The following is a 19,766-nucleotide window of genomic DNA, read 5'->3' as shown; positions in this document are numbered from 1 at the left end:
TTCTCTTACGTTTCAGCATCTATTCTACTATAGGGCTGATTCAATAGATAATAGTAACCTATTATAAAGAAAGATTAACATTTTTTACATTGTTTATAGTCTTCAAATAGGTTGAACATGTTTGTGTGAGCATAGGAACCACTGATGAATATTTTAGTGTTTTATAAGTGTGTATAATAAATTATTCCAACCAGCGGCCCTTAGAGGTAAACTTTAGATAGATATAAATTAATGCAGCTACAGTATGTAATCATTAAAAATGCAAGTAGTTTAAGTATCTGGATTTAACCTGGTATCTTCTTGTGGTCCCTGTACAGCAGGGCTTGAGTGCAAGAAGAAGAAGCATGCTAATAAGACAAAGCACAGAGAGAGAGAGAGGAGATGAGCTCATCACTGTGCTCTCTTTCTCCTTTTCAATCTTTAGTACCAGACTGGGGCAGGTCCAGGAGAACCTGGGCTCAGAGGAAGGAAATTACACGATTATGGATATCTAGTGGCAGAAAAGAAGTACTGTGTGGGAAAGCTCTGGCTTGTGGGTAAATAATGCAGCAAAAACTGCGTATTTTATCATTTATTGGACTTTTTCATTTGATTGTATTTTGGTAAGTGAGATTAAGGTTAAAAAAAAAAAATTACAACTGTGTTGACTGACCTTGACTGGAATCAGCTGAAAGAATATGGAGATATGGAAGTGACCTTGTCCTTTCCTAGGTAAGGGGCTTTTTTTATGCACAATATGAAAGTAGAAACGCCCTTCAATGGGCAACCTATGCAATGGTAACCCTTCCCTTCAGACCTTCATCAATGGTTTTCCGAGACCAGCCATGACCCCTATGGAGAAAGGCCAGCAGATTCTAAGAAAATACTAGCTCATTATGAAATACTTAGCTTAGAACAAGGTCCCTCTATCGCATCCCGGTCAACGCTGAGGGAGCTGACATTTTCCCCTCTGCGTTTCTTCCGGGTTCGCGGCTCCAGTGCTGTGAGTGGCCAGAGCCGCGATGACATCACACATGCGCATGGGAGTCCTCAGTTTCGGCACGATACGCTGAACCTTCACTGCGCATGCAATGTGTAGGAGATATTCATGTTACCTACAGGTAAGTCTTATTATAGGCTTACCTGTAGGTAAAAATGTCAAAAAGGGGTATACAAAAACTTTAAGAGAAATGAGGTGTGTGTGTGTGGCCTGCTTTATTGGATGTTCCCTTTAAGGTGGCCAGGTTCACAAACATATCAAAAGATTAAACATTTAGTAAAGTAATCCAAAAGAACTACAATGGGAAAAGTGCAATAATTCCTAGCCAACTCCTTGGATTTTAGAACTTAAGTCAGCTGAAAGATAGATTCTAATTGAATTCCGTAGCTTACTGCATTTACTCACTGTTTATTTGATTGACTAAGCATTCTTGCTTATGTAGTGTTTTATTACAGGTGGAAAATATATAAAATGGTAAAGAGTGTACAAGATAATCTACAATGGGTAGCTTTGATGTAATATGAATTCAGTGGCTTAAGTTTGGTCAGTACAAAAGAAACAGAGAGGTCTGTTACAATTTTTATCAGTTCACATAGTAACAGTTCTAGATACAAGCATGGTTTTGTCATTCACATACAGCTAGACAGCATATGTTCACATTTACAGTGCAAAACAGAAAGCAAGGAAGTGTACAATTTTTATATTCCGGAGATTCTGAGGAATGCAAAACCAACATGCAGATTTTACCATGTTACCTATTGAAGAATATATGCTTGGCTTGTTAATTAGTACAATTTTATCTAGTCTTGTTTTTCTATAAACATAGAAGTCAGTTCTTAAAAAGTCCCATTACATGTACATGGGACAGTCAAATCCGATTCAACCATTTATTTTTCAGAATATAGTAACCATTTGTCAGCTATATAATGTATAAACTGCTTTTCCACCTTGAGTGACAATTCAGTTGAACAACCATTCATTTTCTATCCCAACACAAAACATTGTATCAGTGCATCTACCTGCTTCTTTATCATCACAAATAGAAACTGCATTGTTGCAAGTCTTGCTTGTCTGCACACTGTTTATACCCTGGGGATATATGGAGTTGCTGTAGAATATTTCCAGGTTGGTAATATGCCTCCCACATGTCCTTTATTTTACACCACTAGGCCTAAACAAAACCCTTTACATTGCCATCATCAAATGCAGCTATAAGCCACAAATGCATAGCTGAGCCACACCTATTAGGCCCCTTTCAACTTATGCACTTCTGCCATGCTTTTCCAGGGCAACAAAAGTGCATGAAAATGATTTCTAAATAAATCCTATGTAACTGTTCACACTGCAGGTGTGCTGTGCTTTGAAATGTCCTGCATGCTGCATCTTTGGTGCAGTTTTTCAAAAGCACACCAGAAAAGCACCTTACATTGTAAGTGAATGGGAACACATCAAAAGCACATCAGTGTGAAAGGGCCCTTACAGCAGCTCCAAATTGGGCATGAAGCACAATAGCCCTTTGCCCTAAAGCACATTAGGGATTCCTTTAAAAACATGCTATTGATTAGCCTCAGGCCCAAAAGCTGCCATTGGTTCAATTATACCAATCTTACTGAGAACTGTCATTCATACCCCAGATAAGGCTCTCATATTGAGCATCATCTAATACTTAAATTTGGTTTCAATTGAGCAAAGCCACCAAATGGGACACTTTTTCCTAACTGTTTTTTTATGTTTGCAATCTTTCCCAGCAGTGATGCAGAATCTTTTGTCATAAGGATCTGTCTCGCATAGTATTAGTCAATGGGTAACCAAACAGACTCCAAACACAGCGTTTCCAGAGATGGGTCCTCTGGAAAGACCCTGTAGTGTTTGGGACACTGAAAGATGCTCAGAGAGTGGTAGTTTAAAGATAAATGGGGAGGTAGATGACTAAATGCTAGAACCAAGCCCCTCATAGCTTAAGGCCAACATCGAGCTTAAAGGAGGACTGCACAATGCATTCTGTACATCTCTCTGTGCATTTCATCTGCTGTTGGTATACATCTGCTTGTGGAGCTCGAGAGCAGTGGTTCTCAACCTCATTCCTCAAGTACCCCCAACAGGCCATGTTTGCAGGTTTTCCTTTATCTTGCACAGGTGCTTTAAAGCAGAGTCAATGGCCTGGTATTTTGGACAGCTATTTTATCTAAGATAAATTCCCAAAACATGGCCTGTTGGGTACTTGAGGACTGACGTTAAGAACCACTGGTCTAGAGTATCCAGACTGAGATTGATCCTGCAAGCCCCTCAGAACGGGCTGGATGTTGCAGGCATATTGTGTGAGTACTCTACAGAGAGAGATTAATTTGGTTAAATGGTTAACATGGTTGCTATAAAGTGACATATTACTGACCGCTTGATGTGATAAGTATTTAAGGAGAGATCTGGCAGAACATAAAAAGTATAAGTACTGTCATCTGCATTCATTATGGCAATTCATTATCTAAGGGAGGTGCATGTTTTTTATTAATACTCATTCTACAAACTCTTACACGGTTTTGGGTTACTAGACAAATAGATGCAAGTTCCTATCTTTGGAAAGAGAGGCCTAGTATCATGCGGTGAAATGTACCAGGGCCACTTAACTCTCCCTTCCAAATTTTTCCAACCCTTACTGGCTCCCATTAAGCTGCCAGAATATGGAAAGAAAGGACTGTTAAGCTTCATATTGACTTATCAAAGTGCACACAAGGGTATGGACTCCTTCCTCATGGGAGAGGGGGCTTACCCATACCAGGGAAATGTTCCGTTCCTCCTGTATGAAGCTGCGGGGAAGGGATGGAGAAAGGTTAAGGGATAACTTTTTACTTTACCCTGCATAGGCAAATGGTCGCTTTAAGTTTGTTGTATACTGTATGTCACATAGTGGTCATACAATAAACAATTTTATCTTTTTTTTTAATTTTATTTCCCCTAATTCTCCTTAAATATGAATATCCCAAATGTATCAATGAATCACCAAAACCTAGTGCCACATTTGTCACTGAGCTTTAAGGAGGAGAGCAAACCATCCTCCAAAAATGTCTAGCTTAGCAGAAAAAAAATCCCCCCACCTTTACAATGGTGACATACGTCTATTTCCAAAACCTGTACAGGTTCAGGAGCGGGACAAATATCTACAGGTACTTTCTGCTAAATTATTATTATAGGTAAGCATTTAGAATCAAAGCAAAATGGTCAGTCTGAAGCTAGCAAAACCTGGTATAAAGTCAATAGAATTATAACTTGCTTTACCAATCCCAGTTAGGTACAAATCTGCATCAAGGTTGTACAACCACAGAAAGAAAAGGGAGTTTTCATTGACCTATTGCTTATTTAAGTTAGGCGTTGCTCTTGTTGATTAGTGCAAAATATTATATTTGGTCAAGATTATACTTTTTATCAGAAAATAGGAAAAATTAAACAAATAACAAATTAGATCAGCAATTGATACAGTATATAATTTTTGAGTTCTTAATATTAAAGAGGTTTTCCAGTAAAAAAAAAAAAGGAAAACATGCGGATGAATCCAACCTCTTCTTGATGTAGCACAGAAGAGTATTTGCCTCTAACAGTCCCCTTGTAAGCCTTAATAGAACTCCTGCCTTTTTTTTTTTAATTTTCGGGAGGATTGAAGTCAGTGAAATTGGTTTACTTAAAGCTGAACGCCAGGCACAAAAACTTTCATTCAAATATATTCTAAAAAAAAAGCCACAAATGTCATAAATCCACCTTGTGTGCAACAGATGTTTTTAAAAACTCAGATATTACCTTGTAATCCTAGCAGTGAAATCATCACAGGCTGCCTGCAAAAAACTACAGCAGGGGGTGGATACAAGACCAATCACCCTGCACAAGGAGAGACAGCAGTAGTAACTGGTCTTATTACAGGAATCTCCTATGCTGAGGCATAGTACAATAATTTTTTCATGCTGGATTATTGCACACAGATATAGAAAAAAATATATACATAAAGGACTTAAATTCACATAAGAATATACATGGCTCTTCTATTCAGACAAAGTTTGTTTAGCCTGGACTTCTGCTTTAAGACTGAGACTGACAAAAGCAGGTGTCCAATTATCCACTCCGGTCTGGCCAGTTTTTTGCCCATTTGGCTTGGATCATACTGGTTTCTAAACTCTGCGAACTTCATGTGCATGGTTTGATCTGTCCAACAGTCATGGGCTTATGTCAATCATAAAGTGAAATAGTAAATTCAGGGTCTTCACAGGCCTCTTAAACAAGTCAAGAACACTGCACCACTTATGTGACATGAGCATTTAATGACCCAATTCACAGGAAAGGCTGGGCCTGTAATTTGGATTTTTTGTCCCCTATCCTGAACATTGCAATGAAATGAATGAGTTACCATGTCCAACTGACCTACAGGTGAACTATAAGATGGCATTTCTTGGAATGGGGAAAACTGGGTAGTAAAGGCAGTGGGATTATTACATATTATTTAAAGAATTCATCATCATGATGTTAAAAAAACAAAAGTATAGTGCCATCTACAATTTTTCTTTATCCTCCAAAGGTTTTATAAGTTTAAGCCAGAGGCATCCTTAAGCAACCACCATCTGTGTGCCTGTTGGCACCACAGAACTGGAACTGCCATTTTGTAGGTCAAACCAAAAACGTCACCGTTTCCACCGTGCAATGGCAACAGTTTTTCTTTTTAAGCCACTGCAATATTACCACAGAAATTACTGAATTTTACGTAAAGAGCTACAGCGTATTCATTGGTGCGTCATTTTTGTTTTTCAAAGTACAGTAAACAAAAAGGGTTGCGTTTCCTATAACTATATATCATGACCAATACACTGTGGTATTAATTCACTGCATATAACTACCAACATTAAACTACACAGAATTTATCAAATGAATTAGGATGTATCTGAACTCTTGGTATCATTGACTTGTGAATCCCAACTCCTAAACATTGACATACACACTTGGCCCTTGCCAGAGTTATAAGAACGCTCATTTTCTAGAAATGTTTTTTGTTTTTACAAGCAATTTTTTTCTTCTTCCGTTCCAACCTACCTTCACCCCTTCCAGAGCAAGGTCAATGTTACCTTTACTTGTCAGATTCATTAGGATGGTGTTATATTAGTAGAGTCTGTAATGGCGGCTTACATATTAGTAACTGTACTGCTTAGCAAAAGCACCGCCTGTCGGACTTAATTACCTCTTCAGAAGAATGCACTACATTTGGAACAAATCCACTTTTTACCCCCTCCCATCCTTCTTGAATATTTATCTCCCCCTTTCTAACAAGCTCATATATGTCACGAGTCAGGTCAGTGAAGGCTTTCTCTACATTAATGGCATCTCGGGCTGAGGTCTCGATGTATCTCATTCCATAGGCAGTGGCTAGTTTCTCTGCCTCATGTCTTGTCACTTGACGTTGCGTGTCTAGATCACATTTATGTCCCACCAGAACAAACACGATCTGATAGGGTTGCACGTGGGCCTTCGCTTCTTCTAACCATTCATGAACATTCTGGAAAGAGCGACGATTAGTGATGTCAAATAGCAGGAGCCCTCCGACAGAATTTCTGTAGTAGGCACGGGTTATTGACCTGTAAAAAAAAAAGGATTTTTAAATTAAAAAAAAATGTGCCAGACTTTGAAAGTAACATTTACAAACCTATATATTAGATTATAAGTTAGAATGATATGATATACTATACAATATTATAACATGTTGGCTCCATCAATCACCTCTGACCTCTTTAAAGTACTACTATGGTTTTAGAGCAAATTATATCCTCCAAAAAGTAGATAGGCCTGCTACAATGCATATTGGAAGTGCAATATTAAATTAACTCCTTTCATATGTTCATAAAAACAAAGAACAAAAACTGAAGGTGCAGACAAAGTTATAAACACAATATTTAATTTAACTACAATAAATCTGTAATGTATATAAAACCTTCATAGTAAGAAAACAAAATAATCGCTATTGCACTTACCCTACAAGTCACAGCATTAGTGTTTACATGGCTAAAATACACCACTATGGGGTAGTTTTACTAAAACTGGAGAGTAAAAAATCTGGTACAGCTGTGTATGGTAGCCAATCAGCATCTAACTTCAGCTTGTTCAATTTGTGATAAAAAAAAAACAAAAACTGGAAGCTGATTGGTTTTTATGCAGAGCTGCATCAGATTTTGCACTCTCCAGTTGTAGAAAATCAACCCCAGTGTATTGCTAAGCCATTACAGTTTTTTGATTGGGTTTTTTTGATTTTTTAAAACAAAAATACGATTTTTATAACAGCTTACCTGTAAAATCCTTTTCTTTGAAGTACATCATGGGACACAGAGGTCCCTCCCTTCTTTGGTATACACGTGTATTGCTTTTCTGCAAAACTGAGGTACTCCCAGTAGTGGGAGGGGTTATATAGATAGTGGACTTTTTGTCTTAGACCCCTTTCACACTGGGGCAGTTTGCAGGCGGTATTGCGCTAAAAATACCGCCTGCAAACCGCCCCTAAACAGCCTCCGCTGTTTGTTCAGTGTGAAAGCCCGAGGGCTTTCACACTGAAGCGGTGCGCAGGCAGGGCGGTGAAAAAAGTCCTGCAAACCGCTTTTTTGGAGCGGTGAAGGAGCGGTGTATTCACCGCTCCTGCCCATTGAAATCAACGGGACAGCGCGGCAATACCGCGGCTATAGCCGCGCTGTACGAGGGATTTTAACCCTTTTTCGTCCGCCAGCGGGGGTTAAAGCCGCCCCGCTAGCGGCCGAATACCGCTGCAAGAACGACGGTACAGCAGCGCTAAAAATAGCGCTGTTGTACCGCCGACGCCCCCACCGCCCCAGTGTGAAAGGGGCCTTAGGGTGTGCCAGTGTCCATCACCTGAAGGTGGCCTATAACCCACATAGTAACTACTATGGCTCTGTATCCCATGATGTACGATAAGAAACATAAATAGGTAGGTTGTATTTGCAGTAATTTCTATGATAGTTAAAGTGGTTGTTAACCCACTTCTATAAAAAGCTTCCATCCCCTCTGTAATATAACAATATACCGTGCCTGTGTTTTATTAAAAAAAAATATGCTTATCTGTACTGATAACACAGCGGCTCCCAGTGATCAGGTGACTCCTCCGCTCTCTCCTCTGCCTGGCTAACAGCTCTAGCGGGCGGGGCCAAGCACTGGCGCTGATGTCAGCCGGGGAGGAGGAGGAGAGAGAGAGCTGAGGAGTCACGTAATCGCCGGGAGCCGCTGTGTTATAGATACAGAAAAGCATATTTTTATACAACACAAGCACAGGGGCACTTATTGTTACATTACAGAGAAGATGGGAGGATTTTATATTACTTATTAGAGCAGCAACAGGTGAGGGGGGGAGAGGAGGACAGAGCAGTCCATGAGTTGCTATTGCCATAGTCACATCCTCCAGAACTACATCTACCAAGAGCCCTTTTCCCTACAGTGTGTGAGAAGACTCTTGATAGTCAAGGCAGCAGCACTGTTTTACTGAAGAAGAAATCAGTGCATGCTTCTGGCAGTATTAACATACACATTACCAAAAGTACTGGGACACCTGCTTTTACACGCACATGGCATCCCAGTCTTAGTCCATAGGGTTCAATATTGAGTTGGCCCACCCTTTGCAGCTATAAGAGCTTCAACTCTTCTGGGAAGGCTGTCCACAAGGTTTAGGAGTGTGTCTATGGGAATGTTTGACTATTCTTGCAGAAGCGCAGTTGTGAGATCAGGCACTGATGTTGGACGAGAAGCCCTGGCTTACAGTCTCCGCTCTAATTCACCCCAAAGGTGTTCTGTCGGGTTGAGGTCAGGACTCTGTGCAGGCCAGTCAAGTTCCTCCACCCCAAACTCGCTCATCAATATTTTTATGGACCTTGCTTTGTGCACTGGTGCATAGTCCCCAAACTTTTCCCACAAAGTTGGGAGCATGAAATTGTCCAAAATATTTTGGTATGCTGACGTCTTAAGAGTTTCCTTCACTGGAACTAAGGGGCCAAGCCCAACCCCTGAAAAACAACCCCACACCATAATCCCCCCTCCACCAAATGATTTGGACCAGTGCACAAAGCAAGGTCCATAAAGACATAGATAAGCGAGTTTGGGAAAAACAACCCCACACCATAATCCCCCCTCCACCAAATGATTTGGACCAGTGCACAAAGCAAGGTCCATAAAGACATAGATAAGCGAGTTTGGGGTGGAGGAACTTGACTGGCCTGCACAGAGTCCTGACCTCAACCTGACAGAACACCTTTGCGATGAATTAGAGTGGAGACTGTGAGCCAGGCCTTCTCGTCCAACATCAGTGCCTGACCTCACAAATGCGCTTCTGGAAGAATGGTCAAACATTCCCATAGACACACTCCTAAACCTTGTGGACAGCCTTCCCAGAAGAGTTGAAGCTGTTATAGCTTTAAAAGGTTAGATAACTCAATATTGAACCCTACGGACTAAGACTGGGATGCCATTAAAGTGCATGTATGTGTAAAAGCAGGTGTTCCAATACATTTGGTAATATAATGTATTTTTTGATAAGGATAATAGATGAGGGAATGTGCATTAAGAGATGCAGAGATGTATCGCATATTTTCTGGTATATTTTGCCCAGACATATATTTTAAAGTGAACCTTTCCCCTTTTCACAAAAGATTTCATTCTGCATACTGAGGGGGGCTGCCAATCTGCTCATTTCATGACCTCCATGCTGTCCTTTCCAAGATATAGCTCTCTGAAAACCTTAATGGCAGTACCATTACCCAACTGCTTCTGGATCAATAATTTAATGGAATTAACCACCACAATGGCTTCCCAATCATTCTATTGCGGTCACAAATTCAAACAATGGAAGGGACCAGAAGCACAATGCACAAGGACTAGTATCAGTCAGCAGTACTGCTGCACTAGCATCAGGGTTTTTGGAGAGCTGCATCTTGGAAAGGACAGCATGGAAGGAGGCGCGAGTTACATATTACACAGAGCTCCTGCACTTAACAAAATATAAAAGAGCTTTGTTCCCTGTGTTACTCACAATCAGTGACAAGTAGGCACTGAGCAATGGCACCTTATAGGTCTGCCTGGGCCTTATCTGAAATCTGAAATTGTTCATTATACCAGACATAAAGGCTAGAAAGCTTCTGCTTTGCCTTACATAATCATTGCAGTCACCTATACAGAACACCAGAAGTGCCCGATTTGCATTTTGTGAGCTTATCTGATCAGGCTAGAACAGTCTCCCTTTCCTACCCCAGATACAGAGTTCAAAATGTCAACCATGAAGTATAAACTGCCAGCTTTGCCTTAACAAAACCGCATACAAAAAGCTCAGACATTTCTCATTATGGCAGTCATATCACAGGCTAGGAGCCCCTGCAGAGCTATTGCTGAAAGATATTTATATATATATATATATATATATATATATATATATATATATATATATATATATATATATATAAGCAAAAAGATTAAACCTCCTCCATCTCCTGCAGCATTTATGCTTCTTTCCTCCAATGCATGTCTGTTGGCAACAGGGAAAACATCCCAGTATGAAGCTTAAAACTGACTTGTCAGAGCCTAAACAGGGCTGAGAACCCTTTTCACCATCCACTGAGCAATTCACAAGGGTATGGAGTCATACCATGAGCTGGATACTTCCCTTTGCTTGTGACAGCTGAATGGAGTGGCATGGAGTCAAAGGAAAGGTAAGTATATGCTGCTGGGCAAGGTAAGTGACCCCTTTACTTTGCTCCATATAACCACAGTAATGGGTCACCCTAAGGCAGGGATGGTGAACCTAGGCACCCCAGATGCTTTAGAACTTAATTTCCCATGATGTTCATGCAATCTGCAGTGTAGCTGAGCATCATGAGAAATGTAGTTCCAAAACATCTGGGTACCACGATTCGCCATCACTGCCCTAAGGCATGGGTGCTCAACCTGTGGCCCTCCAGCTGTTGCGGACCTACAAGTCCCATGCGATATGGCAAAGCTAACAGTTACAAGCATGACTCCCAAAGGCAGAGGCATGATGGGACTTGTAGTTTTGCAGCAGCTGGAGGGCCACAGGTTGAGCACCCATGCCCTAAGGCCTGACTCCCCTGCCTCAACTCAACATAGCCCTATTAAAGCCATAAAACGTTTGCTTTGCTATGGCAATAATTAGGACTCCATTCCCCGCTCAACTATATCAAAAAGCTAAAAGACCTCGGCTTACCCTAAACCACAGAGTATTATATAAGCCGTATTAAAAGGTAGGACACACCAGCTCTGCCTTTGATCATTAAAAACTGGGCTAGTACAAGCAAAACAACCAAAGGAATCATAAAATCCCAGCTTGAACCCTATGTTGTCTGCAACAAGGAACAATGAGGACCATTCCTGTATAAAACCTGCGCTAATAACTCTCCAGACCTAAGCTGCTGAAACAAATCCTATCACTCTGTATAGGTATAAATATATAAACCGGGGCTAAAACATTACATAATATGCAGCTAAATAAAACACAGTGATAGCACCTCTGAAAAACCCAATCCACAAACTAAGTGTAAACGTCAGAGAAAAGTCCACACAAAATAGTCCAAATAGTCCAAAGTAATTAACATTCAAAATAAGAGTCCTTTTTATTTTCACCATGGTGTCCAAAACTGTGCACAAGCAGAACTCTCATCAGATTAAAATTGACCTCTTATCACTAAAGCGGGTCATATAGGGGAAAAAGGCACAGTGTAATACTCCAGACGGTCACTAGATGCTGCTTTACTCCACACAGGCACTAGATCCTTATACCTCCTCTACTCCTTCCAGTAAGGGCATTAATGAAACATAATCTCCAAAGTTTTTTAAAACCACGTTATTATTAAAAAGAAGGTATTGCACATATATGTTGTCCATAAGGCTAGCAGGTTCTAATGCAAAGTAAACTTGTCCCCATTCCAGTTTACGGGTCCCAGAATCTGATGTCAGCTCCGTCTCGGCGCATTTCATCACTAGGACTTTTTTCAAAAGGCAGTAAGCTTACTTACCTCTTTAAAAAGAGGTTTACCGCATCTTGAAAGAGTCCTGGTGACAAAATGCGTCAACTTCTGTTAAATAGGGAACTGGCCAAATTTCGATCTGTGGGAAGCCTTATTCTGAAATGAAAAACCTTCCGACAAAATAAGTGCACCATATTTCATTGGAAGATATAAAACCTACAAAACACTGCAAGCTGTCCCAGTAGCAAATCAGTAACTCTCATGTGATTAACAAAGTTGATATTAGGAAAACCATTATAACTTATAATAAAAGAAAATAAATACTGAGTTAGCCGATATAAGCAATAGAAGAGCCACACCAGATTAGCACCTTGAGACAATGGAGAAAACAGATCTCTCAACTTAAAAATGGAACAAGCAGTGCCTCCTGTACCAGGTATATAGTGATACATTTAAAGCTATATAGTGGGAATGCCTGTGTTTAATATGTAGAAGCCCATTATTAGACAAGGTCCTACCTGAAGCTCTGAATGTAATCATTAAGTGCTCTCACCCCTGGTCTGTCTGACAGATTTTCGTTTTGGCTTTCTAAACAACTAGCCCAGAGCTCACCCCACCGATACACATTTACCTAGAGGTGAAAAGTACTGACTGGACTGGATCATTGAAATATTCCAGTTCAGGGCATGTGACAGCCAATGACTTCCAGGTTCCATCCGACACACTTTTCTTGCCATTTAAAAGCCCTGCTACTAGGCTACTCTTAGAATCAACACAATATTAGACACACACAGTATCTTGTGCACCCGCAAGTAGGATGCCCCATTTGGTGGGACGGCTCTGAAAATAGCAAACAGGTTCTGGAGACTCCTCCATAGATACAGTATGGTGTGAGCTTTGCCACCCTAGGACATGAAGTGTGTTAAGCTGCAATATATAAGGTTCTTGGGTAAGGGAACACTTTAGGTTTGGCTTTCTCTCACAATACAAGAGTTATTAGGCGTCTGCATTGTTAATGCGTGAACCTCTTCTCTCTTTTGAGATCCAAGATGACAAAATGTATTAGACCCTTAATAGATGCATTATGTGTTACTACTCCCAAATACATTACAGATAATCATGGACAGTAGGTGTGTGCAACACTAGACATTTTTATTCACTCTGTATTACCCTTTATATCATGCAATAGGCTTCCAGCCATAACAAGTCTTGCTTAACCATTTCCTGTCCGGCCTCTCATCAATCCAGGTGGACATCACAGGACGTCCTCCCAAATAGCGAGGCCGCACAGCAGCGCAATCTGTCACCGGCTGTATCCCCTGGACACAGCCAATGACTGATCACTGTACCAGCCCATAAAAAATATATATATATATTTATTTTTTTTATTTTTTTTTCGTACGGTCAACAGTCAGTGTCCCTGATCACCCGTTATATGATGATGCTGTACTATACGACAGTATGTAAAAGAAAATGAAACATTTAATTAATTTCTTAATTTTCCAAAAAAATAATGACAAAAAAAATTACAACTTCAAAAAATTCGCCATGCCTCTTACTAAATACCTTGGCCTGTCTTCTTTCCAAAAAGGGGTAATTTGGAGGATATCTGTACTGTCCTGATGTATTTGGGCCTCAAGAAATGAGACAGGCAGTCAGTACATCAGGACTGATCAATTTTCAGATATACAATGCCTTGAAAAAGTATTCACACCCCTTGAAATTTTCCACATTCTGTCATGTTACAACCAAAAACATAAATGTATTTTATTGGGATTTTATGTGATAGACCAACACAAAGTTGCACATATGAACAAACAAAAAAAGAGGGGACTTATGAGCTAAATACCCCTCAGAAGGGGTGACTTCGACAGGATTCTCTGCCAGAAGGAAAAAATGTGGATATATACCCTTGACAGTATGTCCCCACATGGCGACAGTGAACGTAGAGACCTCTCGGTGACTTTTTTAGAGAGGGATCAGTCACCAATAGACAACCCTGTAACTAGGGAAGAACAAATCAAGTGGTAAAGGGAAAATACCCCCAGATTCACCCCCAAGTCATCAGGGAAGACAAAGGGAAACCCGCAAAAGTCAGCGACAGTTAAGGAAGAAAACACACAGGACATAACCACTCATAGTCCATCAGTAACACCTCTACCTAATTCTACTACAGACATGAAGGTTGTTAACCTTACGGAGTTCCCCCTGAATCAACATCATTTCTCCCTGCTCAGCAAGGGCCTTTCTTTCTCTCCTAAGTCAGGGATGAACGAGTTTGAAGTATACAAGGACATCTCCCTTTATCTAAGAAAAGTCATCTTTAGATATTGGCATCTATCTAAACATACTGAAACTAATCAAGATACCCAAAATAAAGAAGAAAGGGAGGCCTTAGATGCACTTGTTTCACTTTTACAAGAAAATGAGGACTTTGATTCGGATATAGAGATACCTTCTGAGCAAACTACCCTGACTCGCTCGGCCAACTTACCCATTAAATCAGATAAAATGCCCCCATTATCCAAACATAGGTCCATTGAATTTTTTCTAGCACAAGTTAAAAGAGACCTATCTAAGGTCAACTGGAAGTATAGGGGGATAGACAATCTTACCAGAGATGAAAGAAAGGCCCTGAAGGAACTAGAGGAGACTCCTGGTATTGTAATTAAGGGTAGTGATAAAGGAGGCAATTTGGTCCTCCTTACGGAGGATCAATATGAAAATGAAGTACTCAGACTCCTTAGCGACAAACTCACCTATCATAAACTTGACTCAAACCCCTTCCCTGACATTGTCAATGAACTAAATTACCAGCTGAGCTTAGCATTGGAGGAAAAATTAATTAATAAAAAGGAGTTCAATTTTCTAAGGGTATCCCAGTTTAACACGCCCACCTTCTATATTATACCGAAGCTCCATTAGTCTCTAACCAATCCCCCCGGTAGGCCCATTGTCTCTGCAGTGAATGGCCCCCTTGAAAAAACGGGTAAATTCATTGATGCACTAATCAAGGAGTTGGTATTTGACTTACCCTCATATGTGCAGGACACGGGGCATGTACTATCCCATCTAGATGGTGTGGTCCTACCGAAGGGATCTCTTTTGGTTGGTATAGATGTCGAATCCTTATATACATCAATTCCCCATGCCTGGGGGCTTAAAGCAGTTCAATTTTTTCTTGATAAGAAATTTCCACATCTGGGACATCAAAATGAGTTCATTTGTGATGTACTTAACTTTTTGTTGGAGCATAATTGCTTCCAGTTTATGGGGACATACTACCGACAAATTAGGGGTACCTCAATGGGGGCACCCTGGGCTCCCTCATACGCCTTCATTTGGGCATGTGGGAGGAGGAGTGTGTTTATCGTTCGTCGATGTACCTCGGCCACAGTCACCTGTGGCTGAGGTACATCGACGACGTACTTATGATTTGGGGGGGGACAGAACAGGAATTGGTGTTGTTTATGGATGAACTTAACATCAATGACCGGAATATTAGGCTCACTTACACAGCACACCAGCACTCTCTCCCCTTTCTAGATCTGACCCTTACTGCTGATAATGGAAAGATTAGTACCAAGACATATAGGAAACCCACGGCAGCGAACACACTCCTCCAGGCTACAAGTGACCATCCGAGATCGCTAATAAGAGGTATACCTGTGGGACAGTTTCTCCGTATTCGTAGAAACTGCTCCATACAACAGGATTTTGACACCGAAGCCAGGGATCTATATGGTATATTTCGGGATAGGGGTTACTCCCATGCGTCTATTAGAACAGCCAAGAAACGAGCTCTTCAGACTGACCGACAGCAACTTCTTGTTAGAAAGAAACCCATGACCTCCAAAGATAAATATGGGCCCCCCAGGATCATTACCAAATTTGGTTCCCAATGGGAACAAATTAGGACCATTCTCAGTAATCATTGGCATATTCTCTCCGGCTCCCCTGCTCTTGGTGAAATAGTAGGGGAACGCCCTCTTCTCACCGCTCGACGTTCTCGGAATCTTAAGGACCATTTGATTCATTCTGAATATCAAAGGTCACAGAGTAAAAATTGGCTCACACAACTTCCACCTCTAAGAGGCATGTTTAAATGCGGCAGATGTACCATCTGTAGGTATGTGGAGCGCACGGACGTGTTCACTGGTTCTGACGGTAAGAGACAGTTTAAAATTTATAACTTTATTAACTGCAATACCACACGAGTGGTCTATATGCTCACATGCCCATGTGGCAAAAAATATGTGGGGAAAACTAAAAGGAAACTCAGGATCAGAATCAGTGAACACGTCCAGAGCATTCTCAGTAAGGATGACGAACGTCCCATTCCCCTACATTTTCTTAATCACCATGGTGGGGATCCCACGGGACTTACTGTCAAGGGTATCTACAGGTTAAATCTTCCCCTCAGAAGGGGTGACTTCGACAGGATTCTCTGCCAGAAGGAAAAAATGTGGATATATATACCCTTGACAGTATGTCCCCACATGGGTTAAACAATGAATGCAACTTATCAGTATTTCTTACACCATAGTTGCTAGGGGAGATACTTCATGTCCCTTTGTCATCGTCTTGTTTATTTATTTCAAAATATACTTATTTACATTTGATTCCCTTATCCATTTTAATTTAATCAAATTTTTCAATACTTCCTCCCCCCCTCCCCCCTTTTTTTTTTTTCTTTTTCTTTTTCCTTTTTAATTATTTCTGTATTATCTTAAGGCGGTGCCGCACCCACGGACGGGCCCGTTTCATTATGATTTGTTGTTGTCTTATGATTGAATGGCTGTCTATTTGTTGCGCTGTTGCCTAGACAACCGCTAGTTGACGTATCTACGTCTCTATCTGGAATGGCTATATAAGCCGTCTGCCCTAGCTACGGCGCATGCTCTGAAGAAATCCTTGACGGATGAAACGCGTCAGCATGACGCCATCACGTTTGACGTAGCACACGTACAGATCCACCCACCAGCCCTGGGGACCTGATTCCTTATACCGCTGAAGCCTTGTCGTAGCCTTGCCATACGGAACCAGGAAGTAATCGAGGAGTTACTCCGCATCAAGGCGGTACGCTACAACATCTCCCTAATTTCTACTATCCTGGCGGGCATTCGCTTATACAGTCTTACGAGTCACTTCCATCTGGCCAGAGAAGGATTTAGCTGTCTCGCATAACCTGAGAAAACTCGAGGAGGATCGGAGTGTTCAGCATGCCTGTTACATCTTGATGTTCCTGGTCTGGTGAGATCGTATCCATTTATTATTATTTCATGATTCAGCAAACACGCTGTGTTTATACATCACCATCCATACAGGCATACACTCCCTCCTGTACTTTTGCAGAGCATCTACACAGCGGTTTATGCATGTTATCAGCTGTGGCTGAGTATTCATCTGCAAGTGCTACTATCAGCAAACCTTGTGGCCTATAACTTTAGTCATACTCAGTGTCTGTTATTGGCAGCGTGCACAGCGGACTTCCATCCCCCATGGCTGTATACATTCACCTTTTGGCCTCTAACTCTAATTTATAGTCACTTTATATGAGACGGTTTCTGTCCAAGTAGCCCATTAGTTGTGATTGTATGTGTAGTGGTGGCCATCTGTATGTTGTTTTTGTTTTTAGACAACGTTGTCTATTTTATTGTTAGTGGTGGTATTTGGTTTATTTACTGTCATATTTTTCTTTTTGACACTGTTTGGTGTATATGTGGTATTATTTTTCTATAATAAAGTATATTTTTGCTACCTTGCTGGTTCCTCGTTGAAGAATTCTTTTGCCTTTTCCTCTCCATTTTTTTCCACAAAGTTGCACATAATTGTGAAATGGAAGAAAAAAAGATAAATGGTTTTCATTTTTTTTACAAATATCTGAAAAGTGTGGCATACATTTGTATTAAGCCCCCTTTACTCTGATACCCCTAACTAAAATCTAGTGTAATCAATTGCCTTCAGAAGTCACCTAATTAGTAAATAGAGTCCACCTTTGTGTAATTTAATCAGTATAAATAGGATTTTGTTTGTCATACTTACCTGTAAAATTTCTTTGAGTACATCATGGGACACAGAGTTAGGCTAATATTCATTACTTACTGGGTTATACTTCATCTCCAGGTGAATGGACACTGGTAGACCAAAGGTCTTTAGACAGGAAGTGATCAACTATATAACACCTCCCATACAGGAAGTACTTGTCTTTTGTAGCAAGCACTGAATCCTCAAAAAGAGGGGAGGGACTTCTGTGTCCCATGATGTACTCAAGAAAAGGATTTTACAGGTAAGTATGATGAAAAAATCCTATTTTCTTTTTCATACATCATGGGACACAGAGTTAGGCTAATATTCATTACCTACTGGGACGTCCCAGAGCAATAGCCTTGATGGGAGGGCAACACCCTACCCAAAAAATAGCCATCAGATCTTATACGGCAGCCTGCAGTACACTGCAGCGCGAAAGCCGATTCCTCGGCTGCTCGACCATCCACTTGATAAAATTTTTTGAACGTATGCACTGAAGACCAGGTAGCAGTCTTATGAATCTGAGCCACAGATACCTGATGGCGAAAAGCCCAGGAGGTTCCTACACTCCTGGTAGAATGAGCTCTCACCCTAAAAGAGAGGAGCTTTACGTTTCAGACCATAGGCCTGAATGACCAATTGACAGACCCAATTGGCAATGGAAGCTTTGCAAGCTGCCTGCCCCTTCTTGGGTCCTTTTGGTAAAACAAAAAAGGAGTCTGATCCTTGGATCTCCGCAGATCTAGACAAATAAACCTTGACTGCCCAGACAACGTCCAAGGAATGCAATTGTCTCTCTTCCGCCAAACAAGGCTGAGAGAAAAAAGAAGGCAAAATAATGTCCTGATTTAAATGAAAGGCTGACACCACTTTTGGCAAAAAGGATGGAACAGGTTGTAACACGACCCTGTCGTGGTGAAGGATCAAGTATGGTTCCCTGCACGAAAGGGCCGCCAACTCTGACACCCTTCTAGCCGAGGTGATGGCCATCAGAAAGGCTAGCTTGAGTGACAACAAGTCTAATGGAACTTCCTTGATAGAATCAAATGGTTGTTTCTGTAACACAGACAGCACCAAATTCAATTCCCAAGGACACATAGGTGACCTAATGGGGGGAAGCAAATGAGTTACCCCTGCCAAAGGTTCGGACCAGCGAATGGGAGGCTGAAGGCCTTTGGAAGAATACTGACAAGGCCGAAATCTGACCTCTAATTGTACTCAAAGCCAATCTGATTTCCACAGCTGACTGTAGAAATAAGAGAATTCTCCCAATCGCGTATATTCCGAGGATGCCATTTTCTGGCTTCACACCAAGCGATACAAGTCTTCCAGACCTTATGATAGATCTTCCTAGTGACAGCTTTTCTAGCATTCACTAGGGTAGACACCACTGGTCCCGAGATGCCCTGGTCCTTTAACACCCTCGCTTGCCGTCAAATTTAGAGACTGTAAATTGGGGTGGAATATAGGACCTTGAGACAGTAGATCGGGGCGATGTGGAAGCGTCCATGGCCTGTCTATTGTCAGTCTCACAATCTCCAGGAACCAGGGCCTTCTGGGCCAGGATGGTGCCACCAGAATAACTGGAACCCCCTCTCTCCCAATCCTGTGCAACAAATGTGAAAGGAGAGGGATTGGAGGGAAAGCATAAATCAGGGAGTACTGGCTCCATGGAACTACCAGAGCGTCTGCTCCGATTGCCAGAGGATCTCTTATTCGGAACACAAACTGCTGTAAGTTTGTTGTTTGTTGTTGAACCTGGA

At 41.2% G+C, this 19,766-nt stretch overlaps 1 protein-coding gene across 1 annotated transcript in view; it reads right to left on the bottom strand.

Annotated features, from left to right (window-relative positions):
- Positions 1–1,371: 1,371 nt before the first annotated feature.
- Positions 1,372–19,766, bottom strand: part of LOC141108127 (ras-related protein Rab-39B) — a 43,854-nt gene continuing 25,459 nt past the window's right edge. Inside the window, exon 2 of the mRNA XM_073599395.1 lies at positions 1,372–6,585. Coding sequence (XP_073455496.1) covers positions 6,159–6,585 — 427 coding nt within the window. The 3' untranslated portion in view covers positions 1,372–6,158. The remainder of the gene's footprint in view (positions 6,586–19,766) is intronic.

Source organism: Aquarana catesbeiana, linkage group LG09 (assembly GCF_042186555.1).
Source record: "Aquarana catesbeiana isolate 2022-GZ linkage group LG09, ASM4218655v1, whole genome shotgun sequence".
Classification (NCBI taxonomy): domain Eukaryota; kingdom Metazoa; phylum Chordata; class Amphibia; order Anura; family Ranidae; genus Aquarana; species Aquarana catesbeiana.
The sequence above is the reverse complement of the archived record's forward strand: the minus strand, read 5'-3'. Positions and strand labels throughout refer to the sequence as shown.